This window comes from Phytophthora ramorum, assembly GCF_020800215.1.
Source record: "Phytophthora ramorum isolate Pr-102 chromosome Unknown Phyram_PR-102_s0007, whole genome shotgun sequence".
In the NCBI taxonomy this organism is placed as follows: Eukaryota; Oomycota; class Peronosporomycetes; order Peronosporales; family Peronosporaceae; genus Phytophthora; species Phytophthora ramorum.
Window position 1 is genome coordinate 3,041,761 of NW_027150653.1, and position 14,395 is coordinate 3,056,155.

Genomic DNA, 14,395 nt, shown 5'->3' on the forward strand with positions numbered 1-14,395 from the left:
GATGGAGACATGATACAATGGAAAACACACGAGGACAACGCGGCGCAAGCGGACGTCGTGGCCGACAGCCAGTAAGGACACCGGCACGTAACGGGGAAGCGTAAGCTAGGACCTGGAGAAGGCTAACTACCGACATAGGGGCGATGGTTAGAACGGACATAGGAAGTCGTTAGCACAACTAAGTGACATCAATGTACCTCACTGAAAAACGAAACGAAGATGAAATATCTGGCATCCACTACATAATTGCAAGTGAAAAAATCCGGAAAAGCACCAATTGATGTACACATACTCAGCTTTCCGTCTTTATCAACATGGTCACGTGTGGTGTATCAAACCTGTGTTGTTGTCCTTCATATCGACGTCCAGATGAATCCATACTCTTTGCCATATTAAACGATGTTGTGTGCATTTTGAGGTCCTTCTTTGTGTATCTTTGGTGTGGAAGCGGGTCACCTTTCATGTGGCGCGGTCGTGGCATCACCAGAAAAGATTTTGCCATGGGAGATAACGACGAAGCTACATGGCGGCCAGCTACATGTGCAGCAACGGAAGATGGCTTTAACGCAACCTTGTCTGCACGACAGCATGGTGCAGACAGGTCGGCACTGAGGTGACGAGTGACACGAAACATATTAGCCTCGCGACTCCCATCCGCTCACCGAAGATACCTGACCGATCAGGATGAAGAACGCATTCAATTCTCGTTCGCGAGCGCGCTGAAACGAACGCAAATTTCAACTTTGACGAGCTTGCCGTACTTGTTCACGCGACAGCCACACGCAATTCTAAGGTTACCCCAAAATCATTTCCAAACCGCAAATGGTTAAATCGTTTCCTTAGAAAGTATTCCGACCTTCGTGAATTAGTTATCCCAACGCGACGCAAAACACCAGGCACAATATTGATCACACCCTTGGGGAATCCAGTCTCTACAATGAGCTCGCCCACGCGCAGGGCAGATAGCGGTGTCTGTTCGGCAAGCTTCAGCACGATCGTGTCACCCACAGCACGGGACCCAGCTTCCACGCCGTCAGTAGCAACGGGAACTTCCACGGAGTAATCTGATTGCAAACACTGACAAGCTCGATCTTGGTGTAGCAGAGGTATGGTCTCGACGTGGGTATAGCGGAGTTGTCGATCTTGTCGAGTCAGCCAGCGTAGTAGCGAAGAGTCTCGATGACGAGACCCAGGTCAGCGGTCTTGGCCACCGAGCACGACTTGCCGCTGTCGAAGAGCAATTCATCGACGTTCTCCTCGATAATCTCGGTAAGTCTGTAGCTAATACGACCACAGCCATAGAACACCCTGAATTTGCTGAGTACTAAAATTAGGTCAGCTTCCATTGCACAAATTTCCATACAAAATGCTATCGAGGCATGTTTTTCACGCTGCTGTTGTGGGAGGGCATTTGGTATTGAGCGAACGCAGCCAGCGCGATATGACATTGTAAATACCAGTCGCTCCGACTGTGTTGGTTTCAAGTCGTCTTGTTTTTTCCGGAATTAATGAAAATCCAGTCCCCCCCCCAAAAAAAACCAGCTATTTTTGCCCAGTTCTTGCAGAGACTCTCTGTTAATACGCTGAAGCAGTCTTATATGCTAACTAGCGCTCTACGAAGATGCTTAGACCTCGCTGTCGCTCGGCTACCGGTAAGCATACTTTTGAAACTGTAGGTAAATACATTGAATTGATAAATATGCATGTTGGTAAAGTGTCTACAATGAATTATGTATCAGTAGGAAGCTTTGAGGCGAGCCGTTCGTAGCCGCACCCATGAGCAGCGTATTACATGACACGACGGCTTTGACGATGGCGTGGGTTTGATAATATTGGATTTTGTTGTTAAAACTGACCAATCATAACGCCGGAAAGGACACACACGGAATTTATTATTATAAATAATGCGACTAGCGTTCTGGGCGCCCGCTGCGCGGACGCTGTGGGCTTGGCTTGTTGGAGGGGTAGGGCGATGTATCCGCTTCGCTACGGCGGGTTTTGTCATTATTGATCATATACTCACTCACTTACTCACTTACTCACTTACTCGTTTCAAATACAAAAAACGTATATTGAATCGATGTGTACTTAATTTTGAAAGCTCTCTCTGTACATGATATTGTTGGTGTGTACTCTCCCGTCCTCGTCTATGGCCGCATCTTGATTTTGCACAAACATATTTGAGACTGCGGCAAACAAAAACTTCCTTATCAACCAAGGTACGAATCGGGATTTAGACACTTCAGTTTTTTTATTGGTGATATAAATGTAAAATCGCGCGGGGAATCAACTCGTGGTCTCAGAAGTATCGAAGTCAACCTGTATCAACGCGAAAAATGATGTTTTGGTGGGCCACTTAAAAGATCGCGGTATATATTACTGTTTTTTTTCTTCCAAATCTTGTCTTCGGGCTCTAAGTAACATTTTGATTAGTCGTTGACCATAAGCAACAACATGTCGAACTTGGCTCTGTTGACTACTCCTCATCCCCAAGTACCTAAGCCTTGCACTTCTTGGAGTTTACCGTGTCTCTCTTGCTTACAGTTTCCCTCTTCTTCATTAACTCCGTGTCTGACTAATCCTCTGCCCTCCCAGATTGGTCTTGATTCCTTTTCGCTGCGACTGCCATAGCAATGTGATGTACTGCATGTGCTTGCTTTATTATCTTCGCGGCAGCTCCCTCATGCTCACTCGCCTTCTCGTACAATGGGTCGTTCCGAAACGCTTCCGGAACATACGGCCGTATCGACTTGTGCATCTGCATTTTTTTTTCGGCGTTGATAGACGGAGGAGGCAGGACTTTGACGTCGTCGATCATGATTCGCACCACCTTCTCCTTCGCCGGGATGATGTCATCGATCTTCCGCCGTAAATCCTTATCCTCCGCGGCGGATTGTGAGTCCTACTTGCATGCCACAACCCCGGGCTTCGCACTATCCATAGAAAAAATCTGGAACTGCTGCACGCCGTGAAGTTGTTTGTAGAGATCAGTAAAAATCGACTTGTACGACTTGAAAAACCCATTGTCACACGGAACATGCACCGCCGCAGCGTTTGATGCAGACACATTGACTGCTTCCACGACGTGGTCCATTGTCCATCACTCGGCAGTGGCCAAATTCTTGCGAATATGCCCAAAGCCGCGGTCGCAGGAGTTCTTCGTATGACCCTTTACAAAGAACTTGAAACCGACGTGCTCGAAGGTGCCCATGTCCACCAGGGTCAACAAAAACTTGATCACGTAGTTGTTCTTGTTTTTACCCGAGCAGTTGTCCGCATACGCTGCAAGCTTGGTTTTGCCAGACGCCACAAGTTTCGTCTCGAGAAAGTGAGTCCGCATGGAGATGACTTGATCGCTACCTTTGCCACTGGTGGTTTCGGCGTAGATGTAGTTCGTCTGAGCGTTGTCGTTCTCGTAGTAAATACCGAAGCAGTTCACTGACACCAGCGAGCAAAAATACCATTGCGATGGCGTGCTGGCGACGCTTGGGGTGGTAAGGTTCTGGGAGTAGTCCATGACAATAACTGCATGATCGCTTCAGCACGATGCCTTGTCTTTCTTGTATTCTTGTCTGTAAATAATTCAAAAAGTTACCGACATCCACATCAGCATGTACCGAGGACAATAATTTGTTGCTTACGTCCCCATACAAAACTAGCCGCATGTGCGGAGCCGATTCAGTATGACGCCCGAGTGCTTCTGTCTTCTCCATTGTGATACCGCTCCGCATCCCGGCAAGGTAAATAGCACAAACGTCACAGACGTTGCTGCGCGGAGACCGAATGCGTATCCTAGGGCAGTGCAGCGACAGAATCTTCCGCATTGTGGCTCGTGCAGGCTCACGAACTCGCAGGCCAGACTGCACGAAGGCGTGCATTTCATCCCAAATTGCGTCCCAAGTGAAGTGCGCTGGCAGCAGCGTATACTTCTCGATGATGTGGTACTTTTGGATACTTCCGTTAATCTCTTTATGCATCCGAACGCGCACCGAGACCACCTCTCCAACCTCCACCGCAAACCTGGTAAACCACCGCACTAGCCAAACGACGTCCACTTGCGACGTGTTCTTGTTGAGCTTGTTTCCGTGCTCCTTTACTGACATGTTGCCATGACGGATGCGGGTCTTGTACCGCTGCAGCGTCATCGGCACAACGTCGTAGCAGCGAGCGAAGATAGGGCGACACCTGGCCAACAAGCGGGCGGTAATAGTTAAATCTCTCGCGATCACCACTTACCCGCTTGCAGTCGACCGGTACTTGCATAAGCACGGCTAACAGAGTGTACAAGCTCGTATTCTTCTTCTTCTTCGTCATCTGAGACAACGATCACAATAGAGCAGATAGCTCCTGCGACTTCCCGCGGACGCAGTAGTTCTCGCACGAGTCAGAGCTGATAATCCCGGCCACTTGAACCGTGAGATCAACACCAAACAAAAAGCTGCTTAAGTTCTCTTCAGACTCAGCAGCGCTTTCTGCACTCTCTGCTGTCGAAGCCTCCTCCTCACTACCCTCGCCCGACTGAGGCGAGAAGTCTTCGTCGCCACTATCATCACGCTCTTTACTAGAATCGTCCTCACTCTCCGCGTCCTCTCTGCCCTCGATACTCTCATCGCTGTGGATGGAGGCATGCACCTCAGGCTGCGGCTGGCCCTCGCCTCCTTCAGATCGGGTGGAAGGCGGGGCAACAGCAGGTGGATCGGGAGATGGAGGTGGGGCGGAAGATGGCGGGGCATCGCGTGGCTGGTGGCCCTGCATTGCAGCGAATCTCGATCTGGCTTGAGAGCGGCGATACACCCCGTTCAAAGTTTTGAATTTACGAAAGGGCTGATTTCTCCAAACGTCGCTTACGTACGAATTTCTATGGGACAAAGTATCACGATAACTCTAAAAGGAGCGTTATCAACTTTTTTGTTTGCAGCAGTCTCATTTGTATGTACTGTCACGGGTACAATCCCGTGGACCGCAAAGACGCCGTGGCAACTCCTGACCCAACGGCCTGGGAGGGTACAGCTCTTTCCTCTACGGAGATCTGCTCGATCGCAATTTCCGTTGGTTTCAGCGCTCCTGCCCTTGCACTTAGCATAGCTACAACGATCGGCGCGCAGCAACGCTGTACAATGAATCAATCAGTCTTCTTTTTTCAACTGTCCCCTCAAGTGTCTCAAGAGACCCACGTTCAAGTCGTTCTGTATTAGATCACGTGACATGCACCGTATGTGCACGGACAGCACATAAGCCTTTCTTAATTTCCATTGGCCACAAATCCGGCTGAGAGAACCGGTTAAGCTGACTGTAATGGGCTATTTGGCCAATGCAACTTTGCTATTTTAATGCGCAAAAAGGATATTGCACCAAGACTCTACCGTATTGTCAAGTCCTGACTATCCGACTGTGTCGGGCAGAAGCCCGCAGCAGGACGAACGAAGCTTTGGCGCACAGGAGGATCTCTGTGCAGCACGGCACAATACAAAGTGAAAGATATCCTCCGTCCGGCCTCGTCGTCCGAGCAAATGTATTAGCTACAATACACATATATCGGTAAGCACACTTACAGCAGGATGTACTTGCATATTGCTACTCTGCCATAGCAGGCCGCACCAATTCAAGACACGCATCGTGTCGTATTCGCAAGCACTTGTTGACGCCGAGCAACGGCGAGGGATGTCGTAAAGAAGGCTCTCTATACAGCTCGGAGATGGCTAGCAGCAGCACGGGGAGCACAAGGTACCCTTATATATCACAACCCCAAGTCGACTATTCCCGCTACCTTATGGTACAGAGGGCAGAGTAGGCAACACTTCATAGGGCAAACATGTCAGCCTCGCAAAAGGATCGTGCGCGAGTGAGGAACAGAGAGTGGCTGTTACGAGTGATTGTGGGCTAATGCATGGTCAATATGAAGCTGCAGTTTGCTCTGTGCCGTAAGTAATGGAGGTTTTGTTCCATTATTACTAAGACAATCAAGTGTTTGTAAAGCACATTACTACTAATAATATCTAGCGCTACTAAAATCAACATTGGCATCGACTCACGTTTGCTCGATCAATTTCAACGCAATTACGGCACAGTACGAGGCGGTGCTGCTGGAAAATTCAATAAATATCGTGCCTGTAAGGTTCATATACATGACACTAATGCGTTTTGTTCAACTAAAGCTGACGCTGGGGACAAAATAAAAAATATTCTTAGTACTAATATGCTAGTATTATTATGAGTACTAATCATCAACTACTATCAATGCACCACAGGGTAATCAACTGTTCTTCCAGTCCAAAGCATTGCCTCATAAAACAGAGAAGGCATCGAGGTCTGCCGTCGACTCTGCGGTGGACACAATTTTCTCAGTCCGACAACCGCCGGCACTTCTTGCGAAGAATTACCTACTCAACACCCGAAGTTGTGATTCATAACTTCAGTAGCAACAGATATTACCAGGAATTTCACCATCCACCTCCTGACATTAACGAGTCGCAAGTGGTGACCGGGTGCTTGGGCATCGCTCGGATGGCAACTTGCCATTGGCAAGGACGTCGGGGTGCGGTCGTTTTTCGTGCATCATGCCGAAGTGCTTCTACTTAGAGAGGACAGGGTGCGGCCCAGATATGTCCTTGGGTCGCATATGAAGTAGCGAATGAATGGCTGTCATGACAAGCATCGTTTTTGATGTGTATTGAGCGGGTCAGATCACTGTAACAACCCCATTATTCCCCGAAGGGCGTCCTATAGGTACGTAGCCTACAGAGCCCGAAAGGGGTAATGCTATCACCATGCAACCTTCTCCACCTCCAGATAGGCACATGGCGTCACTAGAAAACTTTTCTGCTTACGTTTTGTCTTGAAGCAAACTTGGACGGTGCCCAGTCTCGTCATGCAGGTCGCGTGACGTGACATCCTTTGAGCAGCTCTCGAGTCGAGGTAGCATTCTCCTCGAGCCTTGCGTCCGCACCAGGAGGTCCGCCAAGAATAGCATTTTTAGATGTGGCGGGTAGTTCTTGGGCAGGGAACAACGGGCTCTCGGGGCTCCTTCAGCGATCTTCTTCCTCCTCCGCATCCTCGCCTCCGCGGAGGACAGCGCTTGCGCGCTGGAGCTTAGAGACTGAACGAGTGCGCTTGACGGAGCGAAATGAAAAGGGAGAGCTTGTTGGAGGAGCAGCGAAGTCTCGGGGCGTATCCAACAACACTTTCGAGGACACCTTCAAATTGGCAGCGGACGCTGGGTTCATGAGAACAATGTTGAAGTGCGTACAGGCTGCAGCCTAATGCGTGCGGCATTTGAGCTGGGAGGCAATTGCATAGGTGGTGGCGCACAATACGGCTGGTAGTGCAGAGCTTTAGGTTAGACATGAGAACAGCGCGGGCAGACCTTCCCAATGTCTGGACTGGGCAACAGCTCTCACTTTTGATTTTGATCAATACACGACGGCAAGAAAGAGGCCAGCTCCCCTCGCTAGTGCTTTACACTTTCCTACCAACCGACAATCAACGAACATGCGGCTGAGCACTCGAGCAGATCTTCATATCTTTCACGTAGCTAGCCCCTCTGAAATCGATTGGGTGACTCCCTATTCTTATTGAGAGGTACAACTACGTAATCTTTTCCCATTCGACGCCCAATAGTCAATCTTTAGTCGAGTTTTGACCAATGATCGGTCTCTGAGAAAAAAATTGGCGCGTCAACCTCCGCTTCTTGTCATCAGATTATATGGTCCGACAGATAGCGTTCTGGATACGCTGCTCCGAGGCACGCGTCGAAGAATCCCCCTTTGGGCACGAGCCTCTGCTGAACCGAACGCGGTGATATGCCTGGGGAGGCCCAGCAGCGATTCGCCAGTTGCGTTTCTAAAGGTCGGAGATTTCGTAAATGGCACGTTGAACCTGGATTTGACAGTCGTCAGCCAATCACGTCCGTCCAAACATTGTGTGTGCGTGGCGTGGCGCGTAATCCACCATCTAACCTTCCGTGAAATAGTCTAATTCTCTCCATTTTAGTCTAATTCGTGCCTCCTCGGTGGTCATGTGTTGATGCAAACGCCGAGGGATGACGTCGGCCACTGCTGCTTGGGGCCGGCCAGTCTCGTACTTTCGGCAATGCTCTCACAGCTCAAACGCCGATTTACCCGCAGCAAGATCCACGGCGAAGAACAAGACGACGGAAGAGTGACCATGAGCCTCTCGAACAGCAACAGCACCAGCTCCCTGCCCCCCGTGGACGAGCACAACGCGTGCGAGTACCTCGACACGGCGCTCACGATCTTCGTGATCGGCGCGTCGGGCGACCTGGCCAAGAAGAAGACGTACCCATCGCTCTTCGCGCTCTACGTGTCGGGCTACCTGCCGGAGCACGTGGTCATCGTGGGCTACGCGCGCAGCCACAAGGAAGAGGACGCATTCCGCGCGCAGCTGGCGCCCTGGATCAAGCCCAAGACGCCAGCGCAGGAGGCCCGGAAGGAGGCGTTCCTGAGCAAGTGCATCTACCGCAGCGGCAACTACGACTCGGCTGAGGACGTGGGCAAGGTAAGCAAGGAGATGGATGCCCTCGAGGAGGCCCAGGGCGCGGCCGTGGCCAACCGCCTCTTCTACTTCGCCATCCCACCCACGGTCTTCGTGCCCATCGGCACGAGCATCAAGAAGGCGGCGCTCACGTCGCGCGGGTGGAACCGCCTCATCGTCGAGAAGCCCTTCGGCCACGACCTCGCCTCGTTCAACAAGCTGTCACAAGACATGGGCGCGCTCTACACCGAGGACGAGATCTACCGCATCGACCACTACCTTGGCAAGGAGATGGTGCAGAACCTGCTCGTGCTGCGCTTCGGCAACGCCATCTTCGAGCCCATCTGGAACCGCAACTACGTCTCAAGCGTGACCATCACCTTCAAAGAGGACATCGGCACACAGGGCCGCGGCGGATACTTCGACTCGTACGGCATCATCCGCGACGTGATGCAGAACCACCTGCTGCAGGTGCTTTCGCTCGTGGCCATGGAGCCGCCTGTGCAGGCTGCCGGCAAGGACTACTCGAACTACATCCGTGACGAGAAGGTCAAGGTGCTGAACTGCATCGAGCCCATCAAGCTCGAGAACACGGTGCTGGGCCAGTACCAGGGCGACAAGGAACGCAACGAGCCGAGCTACCTTGAGGACCCGACCGTTCCCAAGGGGTCGACGACACCCACATTCGCGACGGCTATCATGTACGTGAACAACCCGCGCTGGGCTGGTGTTCCGTTCATCATGAAGGCAGGTAAGGCCCTGAACGAGCGCAAGGGCGAGATCCGCGTGCAGTTCCGCCCGCCCCCTGGATCGGAGAGTATGTTCCCAGGCGTCAAGATCCCCGTGCAAGAGCTGGTGCTGCGTCTGCAGCCCGAGGAGGCCGTGTACCTGAAGATGAACGTCAAGAGCCCCGGTCTGCAGACCCAGGCGATCTCGAGCGAGCTGGACCTGTCGTACGCAGAGCGTTATGAGGGCGCCGAGGTGCCGGACGCCTACACGCGCCTGATCCTGGACGTGCTGCGTGGCAAGCAGGCCGCTTTCGTGCGCGACGACGAGCTGCGCGCGGCCTGGAAGATCTTCACGCCACTGCTTGACGAGATCGAGAAGAACAAGGTGAAGCCGCTGCCGTACGCCTTCGGCTCGCGCGGCCCCAAGGAGAGCGACGAGATGGTGAACCGCGTGGGGTTCCAGTACCACCACGGGGCGTACCAGTGGGCGCCGCGTGTGCGCACCGCCAGTGCGTTGTAGGTGTCTCTGCATTTGAGCCAAAGCGGGGCAAGAGGCGGGAAGTGCCTCTCAGCTTCGCGCATAAGTATGATGTTGAGCTAGCGAGTCTACCCTCGGACCGGGACAGCGCGCACTCGGACCGCTTTCCCGTTCGACGCACCTAATTTGTTGTACGCAACCCAATAGCTTTTGAACCAAATCTCCTCTCGTTGACAAGCATGTCCAACACTGCAACTTGTCACACGTCACAGATGTACCCTCTTTATGGTACTGCTCGTTTTAAACGTTTGAATCCAAGTCTAAAATTGTCCTTCGCTCATGACCCCCAGGCGCCGACCAGCCAACCGGAAGGGCCCTCGCTCGCTCGAGCACCGCAAGCTCCACAGCCCGCACCTGCTCAGTCCGTGCGGTAGTCGAGCGTCGACCTTCAGTCTCGACATGGCGAAGGCCGCGTACGAAGCGACGCCGCCAGCAGAGACGTCCCAGGAATCGCAGGACGCCTCCGAACACGAAGAAGCCACTGCAGCAGCTGCTGCGGCAATTGAGGCGGTTGTTGCGGAGCTGGAGACGGCCGGAGATGCCAGCGCCGCGTCGGCTTCTTCGGATGGAGAGACGACTGCCATGTTGCAGCACATGCAGCAGCTGCAGCGCCAGCGAGAGGTGAAAGAGGGACAGGAGCAGGCGCTGCGGCGCAGTCAACGCAAACGACGCACGGTGGACATGCTGAGTCCGTCGGAGGAGACAGCGACTCGTCACAAACGCCGAGCAGTTGATGCAAAGAGGATTAAGGTGGAAAAGCTGCTACGCACGCGTCCTGCAGCTGCAGCGACGGATGCAGCGCGAGCGGCGGCAGCTGCAAAGGAGAAGAAACTGAAACAAGCGACTGGAACTACAAAGCGCAAAATTGCAGGAGCTAAGGTTGGCAAGGCGGGGAAGGGGCCGAAGGGAGTGCTGTCGCCGGTTCAGGACGAGCAGAAGAAGACACCGCAGAAGAAGCGGAACAGGAAAGCGCGGCGCTCGCTGGACGCGCAGTATTCGTACGAGTCGGAGACCCAGTACGTAGCAAAACTTATTGCAGAGCTGTACGAGGAGCAGGAACAGGACGATCGGGGCATGTATAGCATCACGAAGGAGACGGTTCTCACGGAGACGAGCTCGTGCGCGCGGTCCCAGGAGGTTGATGAACTCAGCCTGGAGGAGTTCCGAAGGTTGATGACGTACGGTGAAGTGTCGGTGGAGTCCATCGCCGCCACGATCTTGCCCTTGTTGAATTTAGACGAGGACGACGTGTTCTTCGACCTCGGCTGCGGCACGGGCAAGATTTTGGTACAAGCGGCACTTCAAACACCGTGTAAGCGGACTATTGGCATCGAGCTCATGCAGAATCGCGTCTTGGAAGGACACAAAGCGCTGAAGCGGTTGAAAGCCCTCGACCTCTCCATCCTGCACGAAAAGCAAATCGAGGTGTTTCGAGGAGATATCTTTGTGCCACCAGAGGAGGCCCATCTCATGGACGCTACTGTGGTGTTCATCAACAACGTGATGTTCGGCCCTGTCCTCATGCTGAAGGTTTTGGCGCTTCTGAAGGATATGCCGAAGCTGCGGTGTGTGGTGACGCTTCGCAAGATCTGTGAGCGTCATGGCAACGTAAAGTGCACACGAGCTGGCAACTACTGCATCGCCTACGTGCACCCACCCATTGAAGCTGAGATCGACGTGTCATGGGCCGACAAGACCTCAGTTTATCTCTACGAGAGCCTGGAATACAAACTGTGCGAGCTGACCAGGGAGTTGGCCCATGGCGCTCACCAGGTGGTGAGCTGGGAAAGCGAAGACGACCTATCACCATGAAGGGATGTTGGCATCGTAGCTGGAGCCCAGCTACACAAGAAACAGCTAACGCGCCTCTTTCAACCCGCTTGTCAAGGTGAAGCGCAATGGAACGGGCGTGCGTACGTTTGCAGTGAAGTTTACCAGGAAATAGAGTATGCATAATGATTGCTCGCCTTCTCTCGACTTGCGATCACTGCCCGCTGTTGATACTTGTATTATAGAGACGAAGACGCACGCTTGATGACTAGAACTTCTCGAGCAAAGTCCAGCGCTTCCCCATTTGACAGCGAGCGCTCTTCATCAATTGCCCCCTTGCCCCGTGATTGACTTACCGATCTGTTGCGTGAAGGTTGTTGCCACGGCAGGCCGTTGAGCTCCCTCTAAATGAGCGCTGACCCCGTGAATGAGTCCTGCGAGCCCTGCTCAAAGAAAATGGCCTCGTAAAAGTTCCGGAATGCCTCCATCTCGCCCACACCTTGTGAATACTTTGCAGCGTAGCTATCGGGTCCAGCGGACAGCAGCAGTTTGTTCATCTCGGACTGCAGACACGGAATCAGCTTCGCAAGCGGTGGCGCCGGCTTCTTCGTCGGCTCGACAGCGTTATCTTCGACCACGCGAGGCTCAGGCTTGCTTGGCCCGTACACAACATCATCAAGATCCTGGAACGCGTTGCCACACAGGAACCCCAAGCTGTGCTGCAACGCCGGCATGAAGAGGTCGCTCTCCAGGAGATCCCACAGATCGTTCAGAAGGCTGATCACGTGCTCGTCCTGACCCTTCTGCTTGTCCGGGTAGATCAAGAACTCGTGCCACTTGCGAAGCTCCGCCGAGTCCTGTTGCTTCTCGGCCGCAGCTACCGCCGCCGGAGACGGCAGCACCGCCAGGAACAGCGCCTGCAGCAGCTCATTGAGTTCATCAGCTCTCACTGCCGCCTTGCGACTGACTTTCCAGCCCTGCAGCTGCTTGTTCTGCCTCACCACAGCCTCCACGTGGGCCTTGATTTTACCCAGCGCTTCCTCCAGGAAGTACTCGAGTCCGGAGGTCAAGAAGGCGTGATGCGCCTGCTCCTCGGCCTGTTCCCTGTGCTTCTGCGTCTCCAGGCCCTTACTTTTCTCAAAAACCCTCTTACCAATAATGGAAACCTGGGCGAACACCAGCAGATGCCACAACCCGAAGGCCACGAGCGCCGTCACGTAGCGCGTGATGGCCAGCAGCTTGGCGTCTTCCCACAACTCGTTGCGCCGCGCCTTGTGCGTCTTGTCGAGCGTCTTGAGCTCCTGCACGACGCGCTCCAGGTCCAGCAGCGCGAATAGCCGCGTCTTGAGCCGCGGAAGGAAGCGGCGCACCGTCGCGAGGCTCTCGTCCGCTGTACTGCCCAGCGCGAGCTGCAGTCGCTGGTGCTCCGCCATTTGCACCTGCAGCTGCTGCGCGAATCGCTCCGCCTCGCCTAGCATGCGGCGGTACGCGTAGTAGGCGCCTCCGGCACACGCGGCGCCCACGCCCGTCACCACCAGCAGCTTCTTGTGCCGCCGCGCGAAGCCGCACGCGGCCTCTTTGGCATGCCGTAGCGCCGCCCACATCGTATCCGGATCTAAGTTGACTCGATTTCGAACATTTATCCGGACAAAGGTTTATCCGGAGATACCTTTTGGAAGGGATGCCGGGCGCCATGAGTGCGGCGCAAGGGCGCTTTGACGCGCTGCTGACGGAGCTGGCGCAGCAGCACGGCGGTGTGGAGTCGCTGCTGGACTCGTTCTTCGACTTCTTGCACCGCAAAACCGACTTTTACGTGGTCTCGAGCGACCCGGCGAGGCACAAGATGGGGTTTCAACCCGGCCAGGCGCAGCAGAAGGTGATTGCAATGGGAAAATACTACACTTGCTGCTGCAATATTCACGTTATGCGGTGATATACGTGGAAGAGCAGGTGCTCAAAGCATTCCACAAGTACCCAATGAAAAGTCTGGACGGGGGCAGTAGCAAGCACGAGGATAAAGCTCCAGTAGCTGCTACGACAGTGAGGACGGAAGAGCCCAAGCCGCAGCTTACAGAGCAGGGCAAGCAAGGTGAGCTGGCGCTCTATGTGGGCGGAGAAGAATTGTGTGCCTGACGTTATTTGGTTTTACTGATGCAGTTCCGGTGGGTAACGGTGGAGCTACACCAACGTACACTTGGACGCAGACACTGGAGGATGTTTCGGTCGGTTTGATTCCTGGTGAAAGCTGGTAGAGCTAGTGTTAATTTGGTGACGTTGTGTTCGTATTTGCAGATTCAAATGGAGCTGGCGCAAGGCACGCGCGCAAAGGACCTGAACTGCCGGATCGAGTCGACGAAGCTGCGTGTGGCGCTCAAGAGCGACCCGGATAAACCGCTGCTGGAAGGAGAATTCCCCGAGAAGATACGTGCTGATGAGAGCATCTGGTCCTTGGAAAGCAATCACACGTTGAACGTTTCGCTGGAGAAGATCAAGCCGACGTGGTGGGCCAGCGCACTCAAAGGTGGGCCAGAAATCGACACAAGTCAAGTAGACTCACGCAGGAACATCCAGGAGTATGACGAGGCTACGCAGGGTGCCATCAGGAAGGCTGTGTACGACCAGCGTCAACAGCAATTGCACGGTGAAGTGGCACTCACACCTGAAGAGCAAATGTTGCAAGGAGCTAAGGACCTACCGGGCTCCCCGTTCTTATCTTCAACGTAGTACAAATTCATGCAGACTGCGTAGCCAAACTACGCTCAATGCTGAACTGTGCACACGATTCATTTTACTGCCACCGACTTCGTTGCTGTTTGTTTCTTGCTCTATCCGCTACGAAGTTGGAGGCCGTGCTCCAAAGCGTGCTGTT

General features: G+C 53.5%; 4 protein-coding genes across 4 annotated transcripts; 3 read left to right on the plus strand and 1 right to left on the minus strand.

The window, feature by feature from the left end:
• Window positions 1–8,088: 8,088 nt before the first annotated feature.
• KRP23_8946 (Glucose-6-phosphate 1-dehydrogenase) lies at window positions 8,089–9,738 on the plus strand (the record flags this gene model as incomplete). The annotated part of the gene is made up of 1 exon (XM_067894450.1): window positions 8,089–9,738. One exon carries the CDS (start codon window positions 8,089–8,091, stop codon window positions 9,736–9,738), a length of 1,650 nt encoding a protein of 549 aa, XP_067743885.1.
• Window positions 9,739–10,035: 297 nt separating this feature from the next.
• On the plus strand, window positions 10,036–11,568 carry KRP23_8947 (Histone-lysine N-methyltransferase, H3 lysine-79 specific; the record flags this gene model as incomplete). Its single annotated transcript, XM_067894451.1, has 1 exon — window positions 10,036–11,568. One exon carries the CDS (start codon window positions 10,036–10,038, stop codon window positions 11,566–11,568), a length of 1,533 nt encoding a protein of 510 aa, XP_067743886.1.
• A 362-nt stretch (window positions 11,569–11,930) lies between these two features.
• Window positions 11,931–13,130, minus strand: KRP23_8948 (Peroxisomal biogenesis factor 3; the record flags this gene model as incomplete). Its single annotated transcript, XM_067894452.1, has 1 exon — window positions 11,931–13,130. One exon carries the CDS (start codon window positions 13,128–13,130, stop codon window positions 11,931–11,933), a length of 1,200 nt encoding a protein of 399 aa, XP_067743887.1.
• Window positions 13,131–13,207: 77 nt separating this feature from the next.
• On the plus strand, window positions 13,208–14,250 carry KRP23_8949 (Nuclear migration protein nudC; the record flags this gene model as incomplete). The annotated part of the gene is made up of 4 exons (XM_067894453.1): window positions 13,208–13,402; window positions 13,477–13,615; window positions 13,684–13,748; window positions 13,819–14,250. 4 exons carry the CDS (start codon window positions 13,208–13,210, stop codon window positions 14,248–14,250), a joined length of 831 nt encoding a protein of 276 aa, XP_067743888.1.
• Between the last annotated feature and the right edge of the window lie 145 nt (window positions 14,251–14,395).